Source organism: Macaca thibetana, chromosome 1 (genome assembly GCF_024542745.1).
Source record: "Macaca thibetana thibetana isolate TM-01 chromosome 1, ASM2454274v1, whole genome shotgun sequence".
Classification (NCBI taxonomy): Eukaryota; Metazoa; Chordata; class Mammalia; order Primates; family Cercopithecidae; genus Macaca; species Macaca thibetana.
In genome coordinates, this window is record NC_065578.1 from 153,267,433 (window position 1) to 153,292,395 (window position 24,963).

At 41.3% G+C, this 24,963-nt stretch overlaps 1 protein-coding gene across 1 annotated transcript; it reads right to left on the reverse strand.

Moving 5' to 3' along the window:
* Positions 1 to 17: 17 nt before the first annotated feature.
* UTP25 (UTP25 small subunit processome component) lies at positions 18 to 24,292 on the reverse strand. Its single transcript, XM_050781372.1, has 12 exons — positions 24,081 to 24,292; positions 22,119 to 22,158; positions 21,239 to 21,476; positions 18,927 to 19,100; positions 17,104 to 17,192; positions 15,045 to 15,455; positions 13,090 to 13,309; positions 11,170 to 11,372; positions 9,758 to 9,940; positions 9,510 to 9,622; positions 8,523 to 8,768; positions 18 to 999 (listed from the first exon to the last, which is right to left on the reverse strand). Exons 1-12 carry the CDS (start codon positions 24,185 to 24,187, stop codon positions 756 to 758), a joined length of 2,268 nt encoding a protein of 755 aa, XP_050637329.1. The 5' UTR covers positions 24,188 to 24,292; the 3' UTR covers positions 18 to 755.
* Between the last annotated feature and the right edge of the window lie 671 nt (positions 24,293 to 24,963).

Genomic DNA, 24,963 nt, shown 5'->3' on the forward strand with positions numbered 1-24,963 from the left:
CTTTTTATTTGCATCTGTTATGACTCAAAAAATGACCAGCTATTATGAAGACCCTACTGTTGAAGATGGATATTTTAACATGGAGTTTCAACAAAATTACTTCTTGAGACAGAGCAGATATGTTTTTTAAATAACGTGATTTTAAGCATATATTTGAACAAAACTAAAACATTTACTATTATGAACATAAAAAAAGATCAGTGAATCAATGTACTCTTCTAGGCTGAATTAAGGTGGATTATCTAAGGTTTCAAAAAAGTTTGGCTGGGGGAAAGTAAGTTTTACAAAACCCATGCCATCCAAAATTAAGATGACATGTAGCAGCAGGAAGTATTCCAATGTCTCATAACCAGTTCTCACAAGCAATGATGTGTATTCTTACTTTAAGAAAGTGTCAAACAAATAGAAAAATCTGGAAGAATTTACTAAGTGTAATAAATTAGAGGTAAATTGTAATAAAAGAATTTATGTCTCATAAAAATATTCACAAGTGGAAGTTTTCTTCTACCAACTTCTCAGAGTCCTTCTAGCCCCCTCTTCACTTCTGAAAAATGTGATTTACCAAAATCTGGTTTACATTTAACTTTTCAGGGACACATAACCTGAAAAGAAAGAAATGTCAGAAAGTACTGACATTGACTCATGCACTTTCTTTGTATCAATCCTTCTTCTGTAAGTAATCAGAATTGGGTCCAAGTGGCATAGAATCAAACATTGTGTATCATGCCAAATACCACTTCCTGTCCAACAAAATTTCATTTTTCTCCAGTAATGAAGAGGTGGACATTCTTCTTGGATTGTAGCATCTGTGCTGCCCGCTCCACACCAACCACGGCAGCTAACCTCTGGGCATCATACTTGGAGTAGAGAACAGTGCAGGTCCACGTGGCCTCTTCTCCTCTGTTGGTGGCTCTCAGCATATTACAGATTTCACTGTAAAAGTGTGGATATGTCGGCAGTTCATAGAAAATCAGGTTCCTGATGCCTTTTATTGTATACCTGTTAGAATTGGAAAGAGAGAGCTATGTCAACTTGAGAAATAAGTTCTAGAAAAACTACCTAGGAGTTGTACAGAGGCATAGTTCATGCTTGTTGCTTCCTGCTAATGGAGAAAAACAGTGGCACAAATAACAGAACAAAAGTTATTCTGAGGTGGCAGCACTTACTTTTATGACAAAGTCATTTTATGACTTTTATTCAAAGTCCTAATATTTGGCTTAAGATAATGATAAAATAAATACACATTTCTTGATCCTACTCTGGGTAGTCTGAGGTATCATGGGAAAGAATAGATCAGGATTTAAAAATCTGTCACAGAAAACTTAAAAAGCAGGCACTTAAAATGGAACATTAGCCTTATTATAATCAGGCAAAAAAGAATGGAGACCAGTCAGACCCAGTACATAAAATAAGCTGTACAAATTGTAAATACACTCCTGTAAGTCTTTTCTTGCCACTCTGGAGACATGTTAACTCCATGGCAGATGTCAAAACCCTGCGCAAGGACCCACTAGGCATCCTGAGAAAGCAATTAGTTTCAACAGCGTATGCATTGCCACCTCTTTCCCGGCTGCACAGTGCTGCCCTGTGGTAGGGGGTGGTGTAGACCCAAGGGACTGACTCACAGTATGGTTCAGTCAGGCTGAGGTCAACCGTTCCCTGTGGGATTCCGTAACAAAAGATTTTATATGTTGACAAGCTTCTCATTTTTCCTGTTAAGTTTCTCTTATACACTGAAGACGTTAGACTCCCTTGGGGATTGTATTTCTTTCACAGAAGATAAGTTTTCCTTGTCTTTCTCCCTCATGGCTCATCCTGATCTCTCTGGAGACCTTCCTTTCCCAAACCATGACTGTGATCTATTATGTGGTTCACTTTTCAACATCCTTTCCGTAAAGAAGGAATTCTAATGGCTAATAAACTTGAATAAACTGTTCTACCTCACTAGTTCTCAAAATAAAAACAACACTGAGTTCTACTTCTGCTTAGAATGTATAAAACTCAAGAGAATATTGCTCCTATACTAATAAGAAAAAGTCAGATAATCTATTATACAAAAATGTTCCTTTTCTTGAGCCCAGAGAGCTACCATCATGAGGCAATCAGGTAACCTGAATTAGGTGGTGAGCTGGTGTATGTTTAATAATTGGTCCTCAGTGGGAGAAAGGGAGGGTGCTAATTTGAAGGATTTGTCAGTTTCAAGCTACCAATGTCACGCTGCTGACACAGAGACGTGCAACCAGGTCTCAAGAGCCAGTGTGAGCCAGCTTCAGCCCACCATGGACTAAGTTCCAAAGAGTATAGCCCTTCTGAGGAAAAACAGGGTACAGGAACTACTGCACCTTAGGAGGAGCACAGGAGAAAGACGGCCTCTGCCAAAAAAGTGGGTAGTAAGAAAATAGATACGCTTTTAACAAACTCTTAAAGGGCAAGAATAGGCTTGCCTGACTTCAGAACCCCAAGGATCCCTGGATGCTCCTTTAGTTCACATCCACTCAAGAGCTCATTCCAGAGGCCTGCACTGGGAGCCCTGGAGGAAGCAGAAGACCCGAGGGAGATCCCACTGGTGGTAGGGACATGAAAGCCCACCTACTTCCTAGGCCCATTACCGTGAAACCCATGGCAAACACCTGAAGCAGATGGGAAAGAGGGAAGGAACCACCCTGTCCCCTACCGCTAGCTGCAAGCAGGGACAGGCAAGCCACTTCACGGCGGGAGGCGGCTGAGGAGAAGCAAAAGTTGTCTGCCCTTAATGGAAGGACAGTAAACCCCTACCCTTCCATTTTCCCCTACACAAGACTTGCACCCAGTAAAAAGCATTCTGCTCTAGGGGAAGGGGTAAGAAACCTGTTCAGCCCAAGTTCCTGCACTGATACAAACAGAGTTCTGCCACGACTGGGGAAGAAGCTGTATACGCTTCACCACAAAGATCTCTCACAGATAAAAGGTAGAGTCTGGCTGCCACGGAGGTGGCGGGGCAGGAACCCTAAGAAAGCCTCACCCCCAAAGCGTGGAATAAAAAGGGTGGCCAAAAATTGAGCTGGACCAGGAGAACCCCCTCCTCCCGACTTGATGCCTTGCAAGGAGAAACAAGCAAGAGGCCTCCTGTGAGGAGGGGTCCGAGTGTGGAGTGAGACCCTCCTCTGGACTCAGTGTCGAGGCCTTGGTGACAGCTGAGCGATCAGGACACTGAGAAAAACCCGCCAGCACCCGAGAGCCTATACCAAGCCCACTGTTTGCTGGAGGTATTTGAAGTCTGTGGTGTTGGGAAGGTATCTATAAAAATCAAATCTGACTAGATTGACAGCACCCACACCATTGGCCTACGGAAGGGGTGTGGCCAGACATAAGGATTATTTACCTCAGCCTCTACCTTCCATTGAAAGTTACAGAAGACATAAAAAAGCAAGAAAAAGACATCTAAACAATGAGGTATCATTTTGACTATCACATCAGTAGCAATAATTCAGTCTATGGGGTTTCGGAGAAATAGGTCAATGGAGCATAAATTACTTTGTCTATGAATTCGGGAGAAGATATGGAAAAGATGTGAAGGAGCAAATAAGTGGCAATGCATGACACATTTTTAACTGTGTACAGCCTCTGTGCTAACAAGTTTTCCTTTAAAAATCTATCCCAAGAAAATAACTAGGTAAGTAGTTCATCAAAATATATGCATATGGATGTTTTGCGTATTACTATATACAACAGCAGAAAACAGAAAAAAAAAAACACTATATGCCACTAAAAGGAAGCTAGCTTAACTAACCAATGTAATACTACGTAGCCATTAAATACAATGTGATGTTTACCTCACACATTACTTTTTAATTACATACGCACACTAAGTGATTTTAGTGATTTGACATCACCAAGAATGAGACAAAGTGACATTACGTGCCTCCTGATGAGATGAGGTAGAAAGTAAGTAATATTCCCTAAGTAGGATTCTTATCAAAAGATATTTATTCTAAATCAGTCGTCCCCAAACTGCTGCACATTGAAATCATCTGGCTGGTTTGTTTTTGTTTTTGTTTTTTTTAATTAATACTTAGGTTTTGTCCCCATCCCAGATACTGCGATTTAATTGGTACTGGGATGCCACCTGGGCATTTGGATTTTTAAAAGCTTCTATTCTAACGTACAGCAAAGTTTGGGAACCACTGATCTAAATAATAAGGGAACAATTAGGTAAATCTAGACTGTGAGACATACTACAGGAAACCAGATTGGACTCTTCAAAAAGATGTCAATGTGATGAAAAAGTAAAAAGGCAAGAGAGTTATTCTGGATGAGGGTTTCTCAGTGTTAACACTGCTGACATTCTGAGACAGTTAATTCTTTGTTGTTGGGGGCTGTCCTGTGAACGAAGGTGTTTAGCAGCATCACTGGTCTCAACCCACTAGAACCACCAGAATAATCCTCCAGTTGTCATAACCAAAAATGTCTCCAGATATTGCCAAGTGTCCCTGAGGGAGCAAAATTGTCCCCCAATTGAGAACTAAACTAGATTAAAGAAACAAAAGCAATAAGTTAACCAAATGCTATGTATGATCCTTAATGAATCCTTTTTGGCCGGAAGGGAAAGGGCTATAATGGTCATTTCAGTGACAACTAGGAAAATCTGAATATAGACTAGATATCGGATGATATTGTTGTAGTAACATCAGGTAGCATGATAGTGGTGCTATGGTTAGATAAAAGAATGTTTTTAGGAGCTACATGCTAAAATATTTAGGGGTAAAGTGTCACTGAAGATTCATGCTACTTTACTTTCAAGTGGTTCAGGAAGAAAAAACAAGAGATGTGAGTGGGGATAGAGAGAAGATGGGTATGTGCAAATGTGATAAAATGAGAACAGCTGGTGGAATCTGGGGTAAAAGGGTTTATAAATAAACAGATGTTTATTGTTAGTCTCTTAACAATTTTCTTTCACAATGAAATCTTTTCAAATAAAAACCTGGGGGAAGAGAGGATGTGGTAGAGCTATATATAGTAACTTAAAAATATACACAAAAAATCCACGATATACAAATATACAGGCCAAAATGTTAACATCTTTGAATTTTTTTCAGTAAGCACATAAAACATCTCAGACAAAGGAAAAAAAATCCCTAAAAGAAAAAAAGATCCCCATTTAAGTTTTTTTTTTAAAAAAAAAACACCTGTGTGTGCATGCGTGCAGGTGCATACATGCACGCACACATTTTTCATATAAAAAAGATGGAAAAAAATACCAAAAAGAGTATTTATATCACGGCAGTGAGATTTTTAACCTAAAATTTCCAAGTTCTCTACAATAACTGTGTAATACCCTCACAATCAGGAAAAGCAAAACAATAAAACCGTTAAGAGTTATATTAAACACACACACACACACACACACACACACACACACGAAAATCTGTCTCAGTCCCAATGCAACCACAATAGAGACTAAGTATCTCCTGGCAACAGAGAACATGGCCAGGGCCTTTTCCAAGGGGCAGTTAGTGCCAAGTCTCCATAGCCTGAGCACCCCTTCCCCTGCCTTCCTCCTCCCTTACATATGCTTTGTCTTCAGTGACTCCTACAAACACAGCCTAATCACCCTGACAGGACCTTCCAGATGTCTATTTCACCAGCCACTGTTAAAGACAAATGAGGCAACCACAACGAACTTGAAAGGCTGGCTCCTTCCTACGGTCCATAAAGACCAAGTCTACTACTTCTAGAAAAGGGATTCTCATGTAGGGGAAGGGAGTACTCAGAAACTCCCAGCAGCCTTTCCAAACTCCACAAATCCCACCTCCAGTTTCTGACTTGCCTCCTGGTTGAGATACTCCCTACCGTGGAAACCCACTGATAACACACTGGAAAAGAGCTGTGACCCATCGTTGGGAAGGCTATCACGACTAAATGTTCATCTAATTCTAAGATTCTGCTAGTTTAATCTTCCCCAAATAAAACAAATCTTCAGGTTAAAAAATTTTTGCTAACTCAAAAATGAATTCGAATCTTCCTAACACTGCCAGCTGTCATAGAGAATATAAAAACAGAGTCAGATACTACAATATGAAATACATGTACATTTTCTGGCCGGGCACAGTGGCTCATGCCTATAACCCCAACACTTCGGGAGGCTGAGGTGGACAGATCACATGAAGCCAGGAGTTCAAGACCAGCCTGGCCAACATAGCGAAACCTTGTCTACTAAAAATACAAAAATCAGCCAGGCGTGGTGATGCACTTCTGTAATCCCAGCTACTCGGGAGGCTGAGTCACGAGAATTGCTTGAACCCAGGAGGCAGAGGCTGCAGTGAGCCAAGATCACGCCACTGCGCTCCAGCCTGAACAACAGAGTGAGACTGTCTAAAAAAACAAACAACAAACAAACGCACAACCCAGCCCCCCTCCAAAAAGCGTACCTTTTCCAAGGTCAAATTTAAAAAAAAACAAATTACAGAGACACTGTACACGAAAACACCCATCATCACCTTGGTGATCTCTCAAGCAAAAAATTCCATAGTTGGAAACTGAGATAATTAGCTGTTACAGAACTCTAAAGCACATTATTTCCATTCATCTTCTGCAAAAGAAACACCAATTAACCTGGCCCAGGGCATAAAGCAAATGGCATATGCTGAGATTTGTCCTTACCGTGACTTTGAGGGCAACACAGCTTGGTAAATAAACAGACAGTATAATACAGGGGACTGTCCTGCTTACAAAGGGCGCCATGCCCTGTCCTTGAAAAGCTGCTGAGATATTTAAGAGCAGTCCTCATCCCAGCTTAATTCACAGTTGCTATAGACAATCACACTGGGAAGTTTTCCAATCCATCCACTTCACTTAAAGGGCTTGCTTTCATTTGTCAAGACGATGGAAAGCTAAGAGCTTTTAAGACCTGATGAGTGCAACTCCCCCAGACACTTTCCAACATGAATGGAAACGACAACTTACTGGAACAGAGCAAATAATGAGGCCAACAAGCAAGCATTCATTAACACTCTTTGGCCAAGCAGCCTTCTCTGGGTAGCCAAGAATGGAGCCTGGGAAACACAAATTTAATCAATCCTCAACTCTCTAAGAGGTCATGCCATGCCAGCTTTGCTATGCCTAGGCAAGCTGCTGGGACTCCTCCCTCCCCATCCTGGTAACAAGAACATTATTTGGGGAGCACCATCCTAATTGTTTTAGCATAAATTAAAAGGTAATGCGATGCCAAAGTGCGTCATCTAATGTGCTCCAAAGCTTGGGAGATTTCTGGCATATCTGTTTGGGATTCTCTGAGAAAATGCACCCATTGTGAGTTAATAAAACAGTAAAGTCAGAACTTAAATCCACTGGACATTACTGTGAAATCAGGATGAGGTAACAGAATATAATTTACATATCTCTGCAGGCAAGGGTTAAGAAAAGCCTCTTCCATACTATGTACCTATGAAAATTGAAAATAAAAATCTAAAAATAAAATAAAAAAGCCTTTTCTATTTATCAACAGAGAGAGACTCAGCAAAACAATAAAATACATGAGCTGTAGGGCCAAAAGGGCCGCCACTATCCTAATTAGAGGGTTTTTTTTTTCTTTTTCTTTTTCTTTTTTTTTGAGATGGAGTTTCGCTCTTGTTGCCCAAGCAGGAGTGCAATGGCATCATCTCAGCTAACTGCAACCTCTGTCTCCCAGGTTCAAGCGATTCTCCTGCCTCAGCCTCCCAAGTAGCTGGGATTACAGGCACACGCCACCACGCTCAACTAATTTTTTGCATTTTTAATAGAAATGGGGTTTCACCATGTTAGCCGGGATGGTCTTGAACTCCTGACCACAGGTGATCCGCCTGCCTCGGCCTCCCAAAGTGCTGGGATTATAGGCGTGAGCCACCGCACCTGGCCTGAGTTTTTAAAAAAATAACAAAAAGGCCAATCAACTTATTTTGTCAAAGTCACCTAGTAGGAAAGCTAAGCAAACACTGAAACCCTTCAACATTCAACTTGAAGCCCTTACCCTTCTACCTCCTGCAAATGTCAAGGAGCTCATGGTCCTAGTTCTCCTTGGTAGGGAGTATCTGTGCATACCTCAGGAGCACTGCAAGTGTCTGGAAACTGACATTGTACTCAGCCTCCATCTCCCCAGGAAACACAGCTCTCAATGCTTGTCTGTGCACTGGGGGAAGACAGAGGGAAAAAGTCTAGACAGGGAAAACTCAAGTGAACACAGGAAAGGTCCCTCCCCTTCCCTGTATTCATCGGAGCTGTCCTGTAATGTCCTTCCTGCAGTGTACAACCACAGCTTCACTCCAGGGTTATACACAGGGTATGCTTTGGTTTCTACGTCCTTCTTCAGCAATGCCCATTTTGGGAAAAAACCAACTAACCAACTAAGAAGAGTCTGTCCAGGCCAAAAACTCTCGCTACTTTGTAAGAGTGGGAGAGTGAGGGATGATCTCACAACACCACGAAGCCTGCCATGCATTCAGAGCAGGCCATGATTTGTCCTGCACGTCCCCTGCAGAGAGGAGGCTTGAAACCGGGCACCACTTTACCTTTTGTAGAAATGGAAGCGCTCTGTGAAAAGCAGAAACTGTTTCTCTCCTTGAAGGAAGAAGTGTCTGGCCCTGGAGACACCGGACTTCTGCGTGTACTCGCAGATGTGGGTAAAATTTAGTTCCTCCTTCTTGAAGTAATTTCGAAGACGCACGAAGTCAAAGTAGGAGGGGATATAGATGAGCGTGTGAGACATGACTGCATCACGATACTGCGGCAGAATCTTGTTCACAAAAAAGTTAAACCTGATTTGGAATGGCAAAGGGCAAAGTTAATGTCTAGAGCGAAGCTTATGGTGTCTCTTAACTGTGTGACCCTGGGCAAATCACAATCTCGTGTTAAAAGATTACCTCCCCAGAGGCCAATAGGATTTCCCTCCTCTCAAACAGATTATGTAAGGATAAAACTTGATAAGCACACTAAAAAAGTAAGTGTCAATACTATTCATTGTAAAAAACAGATGTAATACCATTATATCCCAGAGAATTATTCTAGGAGGTACACACCACACTATTCAGTCAGTAGTCAGTCAGTCAGTCAACAAATAATCACTGAACATCTACCATATACTAAGCCCGACTAAGCTTCCTTGGGGTCCCCTAACTAAACACAATGAAGAAAAAGGGGAAAATTTTCTATACAATTGGAAAAATAGTTCTTTCCCTGAGGGGCTTACAATTAACTTGCTGACATGAGACACCTTGTAGCATAAAGCTGTATAATTTTAAAATGGCACCGTCAAGAGTGAAAGAGTCCTGATTTATAGCAATAACCCCACTACTAGTCAGGAGACCTAGGCCAAGTCACTATTTCTCTCTGGGCTTCAGTTTCCTCCTCTGACACATGACATAATTAAATTAAATTATCTCATCTGATTTGGTAAACAGTAATCAATAAAAGCAAAATGGAATCCAATTCTAGGTTTGGACACCCAAGTCAAATCTCTCTATGTTGTCCCCAGGGGCCTGCTGGGAGCAGTGGGTTACCTGGCATCAATCACTGAAGCTAGGTTTTCAGCTTCCATCCTCTGGAAGACATGTGGGAGCTGCACCAGGACATGACTGATAGAGCCTGTCATTGGGACATTCCTCACAGCCACCTGCCAGTAGTCAACGAGAGCGTTAGGTAGACAGCCATCCCCTTCTTGACCAGATGCTATCCCCTCCTTCTACTTTAGGACCCAAACAATAAACAGTGCTCATGAAGACACTGAGGAAACAAGATAAGAACCCACCTGGCCTTGCATGTTGACACAGTACTTGTTGAACACTGAGTTGATCTGGGCATCCTGAAGGGCCCCAAATAGCAGTGTCTGGCGATAGTACTTGGACCAATTATTGAGGCTCCACATCCGCACTCGAGAAAAGTCTACCCCATGTGAGTCCAGGGGTAGCAGGTTCATGTGATTCATCAAATGCTTTGAGTAGAAATAATGATACCATTAGTGTTGATTGAGCATTTACATGTTGGACATTGCTAAACATTTTCCAAGTCTATCAACTCAGTTAAGCCCATGGAGCATGTACTATCATCTCCTAAATTATAATAAGAAAACTGAGGCTCACATGGGTGAGCGACTTGCCCATGGCCAGCCAAACATGCCCAATGAGGAGATAAGCTAAAACTGGCCACCTCCTGGAATTTTAACAAAGGATCAAAATGGTACCTACAGGAATATTCCTTTAAAATGAACCTCTGAAATGCCACACTGGTCTCTCTATGGGTCCCTAAGTCCCAGGCTTGGACAAGAAGGGAAATGACATGGAAAACAGAGTTGCTGTCCCTCAATGACCTAGTTCTCAAAACATTGGGAATAGTCGCAGTGTCACCATACCTGCCTTCTCCTCAAATCGAAGAATATAACTCAACTATGCCAAAATGCCTTTTCCATTTTAATTATATTTTCACCTTGTAATATATATTGAAGGATAATGAGTACAATAAATGTATTTCCTACTTTAGAAGTAAGTCCTACCCTTCATTTGTCCCAAACTTCCTGCAAGCTTCAAGACATGGGGTTGTAGAAGGGGTGAGTTCCCATATGCCTTAGAAAAATAAACCTATAGTTCCTCAATAAGGATTGTTCCAAAGCAATTTTTCAATCCTAAAACTGATTAACACTGCAGAGTGTACGGAGAAGGAGAAAAAAATAACAGTACAAATTACATCGGGAAATAAAGACATCCTATATTTCTCTACAAAACAAAATCCCACCTTCAAAAGTCTGCAGCGGGGTTTCCCCATCTTCACTAAAGGCCAAGCAAAGGAGCATAAGAAAAAACCACATGTGGGATTATGTTAGGTAAAGATGTTCCCAATGAGGACTCATCCATCCATCAACCCGTCCCATCCACCCATCCACCCACCCTAAAGTTAGCAGAAAGAAATTTTAAAGGAAAGAAATCTTTTCTGGAGATTTGAAAATAACTGACAGGAATTATAATCTCTAGATAGTTTAATTATGGACAATCTGTGGGGAGAAAAGGGGACAAAAGACTTTTTCAAATTAGAAAATGTGGAATGTGTCCTTGCTTCCAAACAGAGTTCTAATCTGGACTTAAATAATTCTTTAGGACTTAAACCACTGGGTGTCTTATCCCTCTAAACATGAATACTGTTCCACTGAATGTGAATGGCCAGCATTACCAGGACATGCTCCCAGTTCTGCATCAGGTAAATGTCAGCTTGATCAATGATGAGAAGCTCAATAGAAGACAGAAAGTCAAAATCTCTCTTCTTCTCTCCTTCTCCACCAATGATGGTCCTCAAGCCCAGGGGGGAAGCAATGAGGATATCCGAGGAGTAAAACGGGGCATAGAGTCGGATGCTTCTCTGAAGTATTGCCACTCCTACACAAAACAGCCAAGTACACACCAATTCATTAGTCACTACCAAGCCATTACCTTCCACCCTCTCAAAGCAGTCCACCACTTCTATTGCTTCCACATCTCTTATGTTCCTCTTAGCATGTAACTGTGCTCAACTGCTTTAATTATTAAAACATAAGAACAAGAGAAATCTTTCCCTTGCATCTATAGTCCCTTCTAGCTTCTACCTTCTCTTCCTTTCCATCACCATCAAACTGCTCCAGAGAATTGTCTCTACTTTCAAATCTCTCCTTCACTTCTCACTCCACTGCAATCTGGCCTCTGATTCCTCAGGACTCCAGGGAAATGACTCTTGCTAAGGTCCTCACAGTCCTCAGTCACCAACAGGATGAACACTTTTGAGAGCTTCTTATGAGGAATGTACAAATGGCACAGAATGTACAAACAGTTGCCTTGCAATGTTCTTTTCCTTGCTAATCATTTCCATGACTTCAACGCTCACTTTTGCTTCTATCACTGACCTGGCCCTTGTCTATCCTTCCAGATCCAAAGAACTCTTCTTCCACAAACTGGTGGATTCACTTGTCAGCTCTGCTCTCATGCTGCATAAAGCTTTGGGTAAACTGACTCACTGATCATGGCTTTAACGTCACCTTCACACAAATGTGTATTTCCAGCCCTTATCTTTTTCCTGAGCTCCAGAACAATATACTAACTGCTTGCTGGACAGTCATATATGTTCCAAACAAAACATGGGCTCTCATCTCCTATGCTTTACATTCCACCATACCGAAGCCTGTGTGAATCACAGGTCATTCCAAGCTTAGTCACCCTGAGGCCTCTGCAACAGGCAGTTTCCTGTCTGAAATGTTTTCTTCCACTCAGTTACCTCCCTTTGAAACTGGCTAAATCCTGCATAGGTTTCCACCTAATACGGATGACACCTCCACCACAACATCTTCCCTAACCACCCTGCCCCCATTTTGGGTAAGGGGTTTGCTTTAAATGCTCCAAGAACAACCACTGCACATGTATCCTGCACTGCCTGCTCCCTGTTGTAGGCTGGATTTCCTTAGCAATAGGAACTATAACTTTTATTTCTATATTTATTCGTATATTCTCAAGAGTGCCTGGCACACTGTAAATACTCAATAAGTATTTGTGAATGACCATATGCGACTAATGAACATTTTCTCAAGAACTGTACTCTAGAAAGGTATAACCAACCAAAGTCAATGGGAGCTGAATGAGAGACAAGCAAAAACGTGAAAATGTGGGTGGAAGTCATGTGTGGAGATTATTCAGGGTAGGCATTATGTAGCAGACAGGAGAAAGTCCACCTTTATGTAGAGACAGTCAGTTTATTCAGCCTCCCCAGAATGACCCCATCAGCCCCATCACTTCCAACATCCTACAGCACCCCTTGTAGCATCTATCTGCTACCAGCTATGGGTGTGCTTACACACTTCTGTTATACACTTGTCATAAATTTCTGTTATTAATGTATATGTGCCTTTCATATGTGGCCTCAGAGATCCTCCCCACTCCACTGGCCTAATATCCACCCCATTAGCCAAGAAAAGACTCTCCCAAGGCAAACAACATGTCTCAAAGGCACACTGGTTCTGTTAAGAGGCGCAGCGAGTGATCCACTGGGAAAATGTCTAATTCCAGCTTCTGGTCTCCAGCTATGCAGACCTTCACACTTTAGGTCTCAAAGTAGATAAGGAAGAATTACCAATCCTGAAGTGGTCATCAATATTGCCCACAAACACGGCTTCATAATCCTCAGGCCTCTTCAAGTTGGGTGGTCTCTCCTCGGGATCTGATCCATATTCTCCCTGAAACCTCTTTTTGTTGCTCACAATGATTTTCTTCTTGCTGTCACCCTCGAGGAGGCTGATGAAGAGCTGCACCACCCGCAAAGCAGCTTCCCGGAATGGCACCACTATCAGTACCTGTGCAGAGAGCAACAGCAGCCTTAGTAGGGGCAAGAGGAAGGAATCAGATCTTGAGGTGAACCTGCTGAGGAAGTGGAGCTAAAAAGCTCCATGTAGAGCAGTGGCTCCCAGCCCAGGAAACATACTTATGTTACCCCCTTTGCACAGGGCCTGGCTCAACACCAGAAACTGAGCACGTTTCATAACCCCAGCACCATGACCTGCGGACTTTAGACCCGTGAATCCATGCGTCTCTGCTTGAGACATTTCTCAAGCAGAATTTGGAAATATCTTTTACAATAAGCCAATACCTCTAACAGATACGTCTACTAGTAAAAACTCAAGGACATAAACACATGAGCTCTTTGAGGGAAAGAAGTGTTACTCCATTTCTGTGTCTCCCACAGCATTTAGTGCAATATTTTTATCCTTAAGACACAGTGAATAAATACATGCCAAATAAATAAATGGAACAAGTAGAGAAGAAATAAAGCAGGTAAGAAAAAGGATTAACACATCATTACATTTTCAGTGCATTCTCTAGTACAGTCTTTCAGAAATGACAATAAAGCATTTCTAAAAAAAAAAAAAATGACCACAATTAATGGGAAAAACAGGACTCAGCTTTCTAAGCATATTCAAAAATATTTAAAGTTACTGTTGAGAATAAAAACCAAAGATGCTTAATAAATGATTAATTTCTAATTTCCTATTGTAAACAACATAATGGACATAACCCCAGTTAAACCACATAATTCACCAAATTATAATATGTTTCATAGATAATCTGCCTCTTATTCTTCTATGTAATTCTAAAAGGAAACAAATAACCTTATAACCCTGATGTTCAAGCCCCAAGGAGTGCAGTGGACTTAGCTTGATACAGTACAGAAATGGTGGACCAGGATTTAAGAGGACCGGGTTATTGTTCCAGCGGTGACACTAAGTAAGCATCAGGGCTTTGGTTTCCCCTGCTATTAAACAAGGGAGTTTGACTAAAAAATCTCCAAAAGCCACATTAGTATCAAAATTCTAGGATTCTATTAAACTCAATGAGAAAATTATAAAAAGATGAGGCTCTTCAATACAGAGAGATGCAGTTCAGGGCAGGGGGACAAGTCCTGGTTCTATAACATCATGAATAATGTAGACGTAATTGAAAGCCATTTCCTGTTAAGGCCTCAAATCCACTAGAGCTTAGACTTATGAATATAAACTCATCACTTTAAGCAGCAAAAACTTTACAGTGGCAAATATAAATTTTTGTTTTCAAAGGTTGACATATGTATGTGGCTTAATGAAGAGAATCCATGGTTCTTGTCTCATCTCTGCTACTCTTTCCCTGGTTCTCTTTAGCAAGGCCCTCTACGAACTTCTACAAATTTGGGGCTGTCCACACCTGTAATATGGAGGGATTGGATAAAAGGCTCATTAAGGTCCCATCCAGCTCTGACAACCACAAAGAAGAGATTTATAATGGAGTTTTATTTATATACTCTGGGTTTATCTTTAAGGAAAGTGTCACGAAGTGCCTCCTTCTCACAAGTTTCCAGCTACATCCACTGTCAGAAACAGCCCACTAAACTGCTGCAGTGATGCTCTGACACTACCTGGCCTACTTACTATGCTCACATTTGGGCTCATTCATGATGCCAATTATTAAAACACCCAAGTTCCTGCTAAGTGTCAGGCACCTCTATGGCAGTGCCTTGCAGCCTCCTTCTTGAGAGCAAAGCCTTCCTGCTGCACTCACCTTGGGCCTTGTTAACCCTTGGTCTCTAAAGTCATCATCATCACCCACTCCAAACTTCTGGCTTCGGTGTCTGCTATTGTTGCCAAGCACCTGGGCATTGGCTTTGAGGACGTGATTTATCACATGCAGGCAATACACATGGCGGATCTCTTCCCCGTTCTTCAGGGCAGTGCTTTCTGGGTAGAACAGGTCCCGGTAAGAATTCATAATTAAGAAGAGTTCTTTCTGGAGGGGGGTGAATGGGCTGCTTGATTTTTGGGGACCAGATAGGAACGGGCTGTTGGTCTTAGTCCAGGTGGATTCCAGAGGCTTCTGGAGATGAAGTGACTTTAAGTCAATATCCTTTGGGGGTTTAAATGTTTCCAACTTCTGAAACTTAGAGGAAAAGACAAGCTGGCCCAGGATAGGCCACTAGGGGAGAAACAGATCAAGGGCTAAATTAGAAATGAATAACAGTAAATTACATTCACATAATAATATATTTAGCAAATGTTTTCATTATTTATAGATCATCCTCATTTAATCCTCACAACAGCCCTGCAAGGTAGTTACCATGATACTCACGTTATAGTTTAGGAAACGCTGAGGTTTATACAGAGGTTGTATGATACAGACAAAGTTTACACAGAAGAAAAGAAGCTGAGGGCTAGACCCCAAGGTTTCTGACTTCAAATCTGAGCTTTTCACCCTATCAGTTGTCCCACACTGTTCTGTGGAATATATTCTGGGAAGAGTCAACATTCATTCTAGAAACAAAGGGGTCCCATAGTCAAATACCCTTGATAAACATCACAAAACTTAATTCCTCTGAGGGAGATTCACAATGTCCATTAGATACTAAAGGTGTTGACAAATTCCATGACAAGAAATCTGTCCATTTTGTTTAAATCCTAAGAAATACTATTTTCTATTTTGTGGGATACAAGTTTAAGAATTTTTGCATTATAGCTAAATTGCTGATCTAAAAATAGGACAATCTCAGCAATAAAAAGAAATAAATTACTGACAGCTGAAATAACTTGGATGAATCTCCAGGGAATTATGCTGAGTGGAAAAAAAAACCAATCTCAAAAGGTTACATGCTGTATGAGTCATTTAACATTTTTTAAATGACAAAATTATAGAAATGGAGACCAGATTAGCAGTTATCAGGGCTTAGAAATGGGGGTGGGGTAGGGCGTAGAGGGAGGTAGATGTGGTTATAAAAGGGCAGCAAGGATCCATATTTTGCGGGAAATGTTCTACATCTTGATGGCAGGGGTAGATACAGGAACCTACGCATGATACAATTGTATATAACTAAATACAGGCACAGGCATACGCAGTTGAACAGGAGTAAAACCAGATCTGAGTAAGACTGGTAGATTGTATCAATGTCAGTTTCCTGGCTGTGACATTATACTACCATTCTACAAGATTTCACTATTGAGGAAAATTGGGCCAAGGGTACAAGATGTCTTTGTATGATTTCTTACAATGGCATGTATATCTATAATTATTTCCTCAATAAAAATTTCAATTAAAAAAGGATGACCAACTCTGATGAATGGTATCAATGGTGGGAACAAAGAAGTAAAAACTGCCCAGTGTCTGGGTAATTTATTTGTGGACCTACCTCCAATAATTTCAAACAAATCAACAATAGTAGTACCTACTGTTTTAATGAACACCGTTTTGCTGAACACTATGTATTAGTAAACTATTCTATTTTGAAATAGGTATTATGATCCCCCTCTAGCAGACTAGAATAGTGAATAGCAAAAAAGCACATTAACTTGCCTTTGGTCAAAATGCGACAGCTCCTTGAAGATGTTGGTCTCCAAATCCACTCTTACCCATCATTATATATTATCTGGCACCCACACTCCAGCTTCTTGGTGCTTTTTCTGGCTACACCTGTGCCCCACTAGGCTCTTCTAGCCTTCCTATGCCCTGCTTCCCTAGCAAGTCATCTACCACAGGTGTATATCATACATTGTGGGAGGCTACTAAAACCCAAGACCACTGTTTTATTTAGAGTTTTCTCTATTTCTGACCAGGATGACCAAGCAACACTTACTTTAAGCTCGTGGGTGGTTTTGGGATTTGTGGCAACAGCCTGAATTTCTTTTTCTTTCAGTTCTTTGTTCACATGTTGAAGAAATGGATCTAATTCAGAAATAAAAAATGTCAGCACACTATGCAACTATAGAGGGGTTTTCTGGTCTTCCCCTGTGAAAGACATGTTGATCTTCATTGTGTTAACTCATCCTTTTCTCCATTGCCTTTCCCCATCCTCTAGCCAAGTCCAGAGCTTAAAAATTTCTGAAAGGTTCATCTTCCTAAAACATTTCTCTAATTATATTACTTCCCAGCTTGAAAACCTTTGAAGAAACTTCTCAGCCCAAAATTCAGAGCATTTTAGGATATACCTCCAACCTGCATCTTCAGTGTCATTTCTGGACTATATGGCCCTCAAATTCTTCTGCCTCTGTGCATTTCCTTCTTTCAACCAAAAGTTCCAGCCTCTCCTTCACTGAGGCTGGATTTGGATAATATCCAAATGTTATCAATTTAATGTTACCCACTGAATCACAATAAATACTTCCCAGGCTTACTGTGTTAGGCACAACGTTGGCTCCCTTTGTTCCCTACAGAGTCATCACTTTCTCTAGTCTCCTGCCCTGCCCAGCCCACCCATTCCAACACACACATATATATATATATGTATACATGTCTTATCTAGCAGATTCCAAGGTCTCTAAGAACCTTGTCTGATTGATCTTGCATTGGGACACATAGAAATGATCAATACTCCACAGAATTGAACAAATGATCCACATGATAGCATCTGCACTCCAAGTAATCTTTAGTATTCTGAGCTAGCCACCCAACCTTCTCTCCCAGTCCCACTCACAAGAAACAGAACAAAGTTAAATGACCCATTCAAGCATCCAAACAGTAAAATTTCAAACGAAAAGCATCTTGTATTAAATATCTAAGAGTGAACAACAGGACATAAGAATTCTAGATGCTAATATATCTGTATGGGCAAAACCACCACAGAAATTATGGGACAGTCAAGCTTCCTAATGTTTCCTCCAAAGTTTCTAAGTTTTAATCGTTCAGAAGGGAGTTTGTATTAAAATCTCCAAATTCTGTCACTTCTCCTGCAAAATAACCAACAGAACTAAATGAGTCAAATAAGGATTAAAATTTCTGTTTCATTAAAGGTAAAGCTGGGTTGAAGAATGGCAATGAGATCAACGAAGGCAATCAGGATACAGAACAAGACCAACCTGACTTGCCCACCTAGACACTGGCTGAGAAACGACTTGAGACAGCAGGAACCCATCAAACCCTGACATAGGCACGTCTTGTCCACATGACTGCCATTTGGTCACAGGAGTGGTCAAGAGTCTGTGAGAGGCAGGAGACACAGGGTAGGGCTTTTTGGCTTTTGAGGGTCTCCCTGTAATAAAGACCACTCAGATTAGCCACCCCTGGGTCTTGCAAATCTGAAAAATTACTGCTCCAAAACAGCACAGCAAGTGAGGGGTAGAGGAAGTATTTTTCCTCTTTTTCTTTCTCTTTCCCTGCTTGGGGAGAAAATCAGAAATCTTCCCCTGACCCCAATAATGAAAATGTGAGGCCTGGGAAGCTGACCTTCCCTACCATCATTCTTAAGTTGTCTGTTCTCCTAAACATCCCCTCCAACCCCTAAACACTGAGTAACCCTTGAGAAACATAAAATATCTTTTAGAAGTATTTTTCCCAGCTCTAGATATAGCCACCAAACTGTTTTTATTGCTGTTTGTTCCAATAATAGATTCAATGTGTATTAGTACACAAATTCCATACTAAGCACCTGGTGAATTCAAGTAACACACACTGCGCTATGACCTTGAGATGCTTTCAAAGAAGAGTTGTCTCCACTTTCCTCTTCCAGAAAATTGGTTTCCAGACTGAACAGTGACTCGTGTTTTGCGTCTGTGAACTCTTCGGGGGATGCTTGTGATGTGCCCGGTGGCCTTTCCCCATCTTCTTTTCCCTCAGGGTCAGCAGATAAAGGTACATCTGCAGTTTTGAGAAACATTTTATCAAATTATTTACTCACAAATTATACTTCTGTTGACAAAATTTATTTCCTTAGGCTATACCAACAATAATGTTCATTGATACTATTTATATTTAGGTAAATTCAGGTAGAAAACATCGATTTCAAAATTAAGCCTAATCATCAATGCATGATGTGGGATGGTGGGTTTTATGTCTCAGTTTGGCTGGGACACAGTGCCCAGATATCTCGCCAAACATTATTTTGGATGTTTCTGCGAGGATGTTTTTGGATGAGCATTTTATTTTTTATTTATATATTGAGACAGGGTCTGGCTCTGTCACCCGGGCTGGAGTGCAGTGGCATCATCTTGGCTCACTGCAACCTCCAACTCCTGGACTCAAGTGATCGTCCCACCTCAGCCTCCCAAGTAGCTGGAACTACAGGCCCGCACCACCATTCCTGGCTAATTTTTGTATTTTTCTGTAGAGATGGGGTTTCGCTATGTTGGCCAGGCTTGTCTCGAACTCCTAAGCTCAATCGATCTGCCTGCCTCAGCCTCCCAAAGTGCTGGGATTACAGGCGTGAGCCAGATCTCTTTCTCATATACACACATATCCTATTGGTTCTGTTTCTCTGGAGAATTCTGATTAATATACCCAGTTCTAGTTCTAGGAACTTATTCTAAAATAATAACTAGACATAGTGCACTAAGACGTACATGAGAGGATGTTCAAGGCAGTGCTGATTATGATAAATAACTGGGGGAAAAAAGGTCTATCAATGGGGTACAATCATATTTTTACAATGGAATACTATGTAATTAAGAAGCTAATGTGAATCCACAGTTACAGATATAGGAAGTTACAGAAATGTATAAGGCCATTATACAGATACACATAAATTTGTATACATACTCACATATATAATCATAAAAATATAGTCTGAAAGGTTATATACAATGCTAAAGGTGTTTATCTCTGGGTAGCAGGGATAGTGGGTAACTATGCTACCCTCTTAAATGTTTACAGTAAATATATATTATTTTTATAATGATAAAAAATATTTTCAATTTTAAAAATCCAAAAAAGCAAAGAAAAATAGAAACAAAACAAATTCCTAAGTGTAAGTCAATGAATTTTTATCTCAGTAAAACTGATCAGTTAAAATACCTGGAATATATAACACCAGAAGGTATAGAAAAAAATAAGTCTGTAAGAAAAATAGGCATGAAAATAATAAGATGTAAAAAGTCACCCAGATATATTCAGACAATGGAATGCTATTCCAGCAACTAAAAGTAATAAGCAACTAATACATGCACAACACAGATAAATTAGAAAAACATGAGAAGCAAAAATAGCTAGACATAAAAGGAGTCATACTGTATGATTCAATTTATATGAATTTCTAGAACAGGCAAAACTAATCTACAGTGACAGAAGGCAGGTCAGTGGCTACCTGATGCCAAGGGTGGGGAACTGATTGCAAAAGGACAAGAAAAATTTCTGGAGGTAATGGAAATGTTCTGTATCTTGATTTGGATATATACCTTTATCAAAACCCATCAGACTGCATATTTAAATTGGATACATTTTACTGTATGTAAATGATACCTCAATGAAGGTGATTTTGAAGTTGAAGAAAAAAGTCACCTTGAAGTCTGAGTGAGACAGAGTCCCTGAAGCCTTCCCTAGTTTACGCTGGCAGTGTTCAACCACTCTGCGTCTCTTCAACACCTTACATCTAGCTGTTCCATGCAATCGCAAATCTACTGTTTGAAAATTTTTATATGTTTTTATGTCTATCTTCCATCAAACTTGGTCTCCCTAAGGGAAGAACAGTAACCTCTTCAATAAATTCAGACAGTCACAAAGAGAGAACTGTGTTCTCCTTCCTCTGTATTAGGAGGTCTTTCACTAGTACTGGTGTAGTCCCTGAAATGACAAGCAAAAATGTTATTTCTGCATAGCTGTGCTAAGAAGGTTCTGTGTTTCCATCAGATTCTCAAAGATATAATCAAACCTAACAAGGTTAAATCCCTGGTTTGGATTCACATCCTTTCATCCAACTCACACAGTTTACAAGGTACCATGCCCGTGAGGTGAACTGTCTATAGTTCTGGCAAAGATGATGAGCCTATATTAAAGACACTTACTCTCTGGACTTTCAGTAGCCTCTGCAGCCATCTCTTCTTCCACACTGACATCGCTACCACCACCTTCATCGTTCATTTCTGCATCATCTACAATACTGTCTTCCTCTTCCTCCTCTTCATCCTCCTCTTCTTCCTCAGAAACATTTTTTAATGTAGCAAGTAGTTTGTGGTAGCCAGAAACTTGTTCTGGCTCACTCTCTGATTCACTTTCAGAATCTGAAGAATCTGAACTCTCTGACTAAAAAGAAAAGGAGAATTTTAAGAACAAAAACTGTATTGTTCTCATTGTTACCCTAAAACTATCATCAAGCCAACATCTATTCAATGAAGCCCAAATTCAAATTTACTTAAAATTGCTAATCTAGCTATGATTCTAGAAGCTCTTCATATTCTCCAAACTGCTACTGCTCACTTTTAAAACATAAAACTTCAGGTTATGAGATTAATTTATGTCCCAGGCCACAGGTTTAACAGAACAACAGGACAATTACAAAACAACAAAAGAAAACAGGTTTTTATTCTTTTTTAGTTTATTTTAATATGATAGGCCCTTTGTTCATTTTGCACTGTATTTGTGATTCCTTTATGCTAACCAAAAAAGATATTCCCTCCTAGGATTCACTAAGAACTCTCTGGTAAGCCTCTGTAACAGGGCCTAATAGGCTAGTCTCCTGGGACAATTTCAAACTGTAGCTTCTGTATTAGACATCACAATGGCATTTTTATAGACATCTTCATTTAAAATTAAGTAACATTGCCAAAATAATAGTTTGCATCTGAAATCAAAAGAAACAGAAATGTAATCAAGCTTTATTATTAGATATAATCTTAGTGGCAACAACCCAAAACCAACTATTAAAAAGAAGGTATAAAGCATTACCAGTTGACAAATCTGTGGTTTTGCTTCCTTTCTGGAAACCCTAAAAAGAAACAGGCAATGTTACACTCTAACTACTAGTATGTAGAAATTAGGAAAAGGTCAAATGAGACATTAAATGAAAAAGGCAGAATATAACATTATAAATACATTTTAGATATAGTCATGCAAAAATTACACATGCACTTGGGCAGGGCTTCCAAGAATATGGTTAATAACTGACAAATGAAAAGTTTAACGAGGTCACATGACAAACACTAGAGTTACACATGGCTCTCATCCAAAAGAAGGATACAACTTGGCTAAATAAAAGATCTCGGGGTTCATCTTTTTCTAGCAAATTTCTTAATTAGAATGTCCCTCTAAGCTGGGAGTGGTGGCTCATATCTGGAATCCCAGCACTTTAGGAGGCCAAGGTGGGAGAATCACTTGAGCCCAGGAGTTTGAGACCAACTTGGGTAACATACTGAGACCTCATCTTTACAAAAAATAAGAAAAATTAGCCCGGTGTTGTGCTGTGCACCTTTAGTCTCAGCTACCAGGAAGGCTGAGGCAGGAGGACTGCTTGAGCCCAGGAGGTGGTGGCTGCAGTGAGCCAGGATTGCAGCACTGGATTCCAGCCTAGGCAACGAAGTGAGACCCTGTCTCGGAAAAAAAAAGGAAAAAAAATAAAAAAAGAATGTCCCTAACTGATAATAAAGCAGCCCGAAGTAGTGGGATGAGCACTGAGATCATAACTGCACCTACACATTTCTAGAGAAACCACAACTACTAATACACTTATTTCCTTATTGTAATTGCATAGATCAATGATGTCCCAACAAATTCTTTAAAAACACAGAAAACATATAATGTGACCATAACAATTTATTGTATATTTTCAAATGGATAGAAGAGCCGATTTTCAATGTTCCCAAAGCAAAGAAATGATGTTTGAGATGATGAATATGCTAATTACCTGGATTTGATTATTACACATTGGGTACATGTATTGGTATCAAAATATCACACTGTATCCCACAAATATGTACAATCATTTTATGTAAGTTAAAAATAATTATAAAAACAGGCCAAGCGCGGTGGTTCATGCCTGTAATCCCAGCACTTTGGGAGGCCGAGGCGGGCAGATGACCTGAGGTCAATAGTTCGAGACCACCCTGGCCAACATGGTGAAACCCCGTCCGTACTGAAAATACAAAAAATTGATCGGGTGTGGTGGCAGGCGCCTGTAATCCCAGCTACACGGGAAGCTGAAGCAGGAGAATCGCTTAAGCCCGGGAGACGGAGGTTGCAGTGAGCTGAGATCGCGCCACTGCACGCCAGCCTGGGCGACAAAGCGAGACTCCGTCTAAAAAAAAAAAAAAAAAATATATATATATATATCTCCACAAAAAATTCCTAGAAGATCTCTGACCACACAAAAATCCGGCCCCATAGCCGGGCGCGGTGGCTCACGCCCGTAATCCCAGCACTTTGGGAAGCCGAGGTGGGTGGATCACCTGAGGTCAGGAGTTCAAGACCAGCCTGGCCAACAAGGTGAAACCCCATCCCTACTAAAAATACAAAAAACATTAGCCGGGCGTGGTGGCCGGCGCGTGTAATCCCAGCTACACGGGAGGCTGAGGCAGAAAAATCGCTTGAGCCCGGGAGGCAGAAGCTGCGTGAGCCAAGATCGCGCCACTGCACTCCAGCCTGGGCGACAGAGCGAAACACTGTCTCAAAAAAAAAAAAAAATCCGCCCCCAAACAACGGGCGTGTCTCTTAGCATGAAATTACGGGCTCAACAAAAAGGCCCGTGAAGCACTCCATCTCCCGGCGGGATGGCGCCAGAATCTCCCCGGCCGAGCACGGCGGGAGCCAGGGAAGCGTGGGAAAAGGCCGGAGCAGCACTATCCGGGAGGCCAGAGGACCAAACCCGAGGATACGACCCTGGCGACTGGGGAACCCTGTCACGCCCCTTCAGACCTGTCATAGAAGGGATGTTCCTCGCCGAAATCTCGAAGATGTTTCTTCTGCTTTTTAGTTAGGGTGTTGAGTAGCTGGCTCTGGCTCCGGCTCCCGCGTTTGCCCATAGCGACAATGTCAAGTTTGCCCACTTGGAAGAGTCGCGTTTTTCACCAGGAAGCTGTCCAGTCAACACTAGCACGTGGGCTCCCTGATGGCGCTTTACGGCGAAAGCAAGGTGCCATAAAGCAGATCCGCTTTACGTCGCGCTCGTGCGACAGGCTTAGAACATCCGGTTCCCGATTCTGCCCCCTACCGCAGCACTTTGAAAGTACGGGCGTTGGTTCCCATATGTTCTCAGAGCCCCAGAACGTGGGCAGCTGGGCTTCCCGCGTTGCTTGGGTCGGAGGCATGAGCTTTGTGCTTGTGTTTTGGTTATGGAAATCAGTCTGTGTAAATGTGTAGTACCGGAGATAGCCGAATGCAGTGACTTTACAGTATACTGCAATAAAAATATCAACCCACATTTAAAGGTGCATGAACATCTCACTTCATCACCACAACAGTGTACAGATAGGTCTTGTTAATAAGCCTGGTGTTGCAGATGAGGAAACTGATGCTTAGACAAGATAACACGCTAACGGCCGGGCGCGGTGGCTCAAGCCTGTAATCTCAGCACTTTGGGAGGCTGAGGCGAGTGGATCACCTGAGGTCAGGAGTTGGAGACCAGCATGTCCAAACATGGTGAAACCCCGTTTCTACTAAATGTACAAAAATTAGCCGGGTGTGGTAGCGGGTGCATGTAATCCCAGCTACTCAGGAGGCGTGGCAGGAGAATTGCTTGAACCCCAGGCGGAGGTTGCAATGAACCGAGATCACGCCACTGCACTCCAGCCTACTCCAG

Coding starts and splice junctions, on each gene's coding strand:
- UTP25 (XM_050781372.1), bottom strand. CDS start 24,187: ATGGGCAAACGCGGGAGCCGGAGCCAGAGCCAGCTACTCAACACCCTA. Junction 15,456..17,103: donor AAACCACCCACGAGCTTAAA/GTAAGTGTTGCT, acceptor TTTCTCCCCTAG/TGGCCTATCCTGGGCCAGCT. Junction 8,769..9,509: donor GCTTCAGTGATTGATGCCAG/GTAACCCACTGC, acceptor ATTCCAAATCAG/GTTTAACTTTTTTGTGAACA.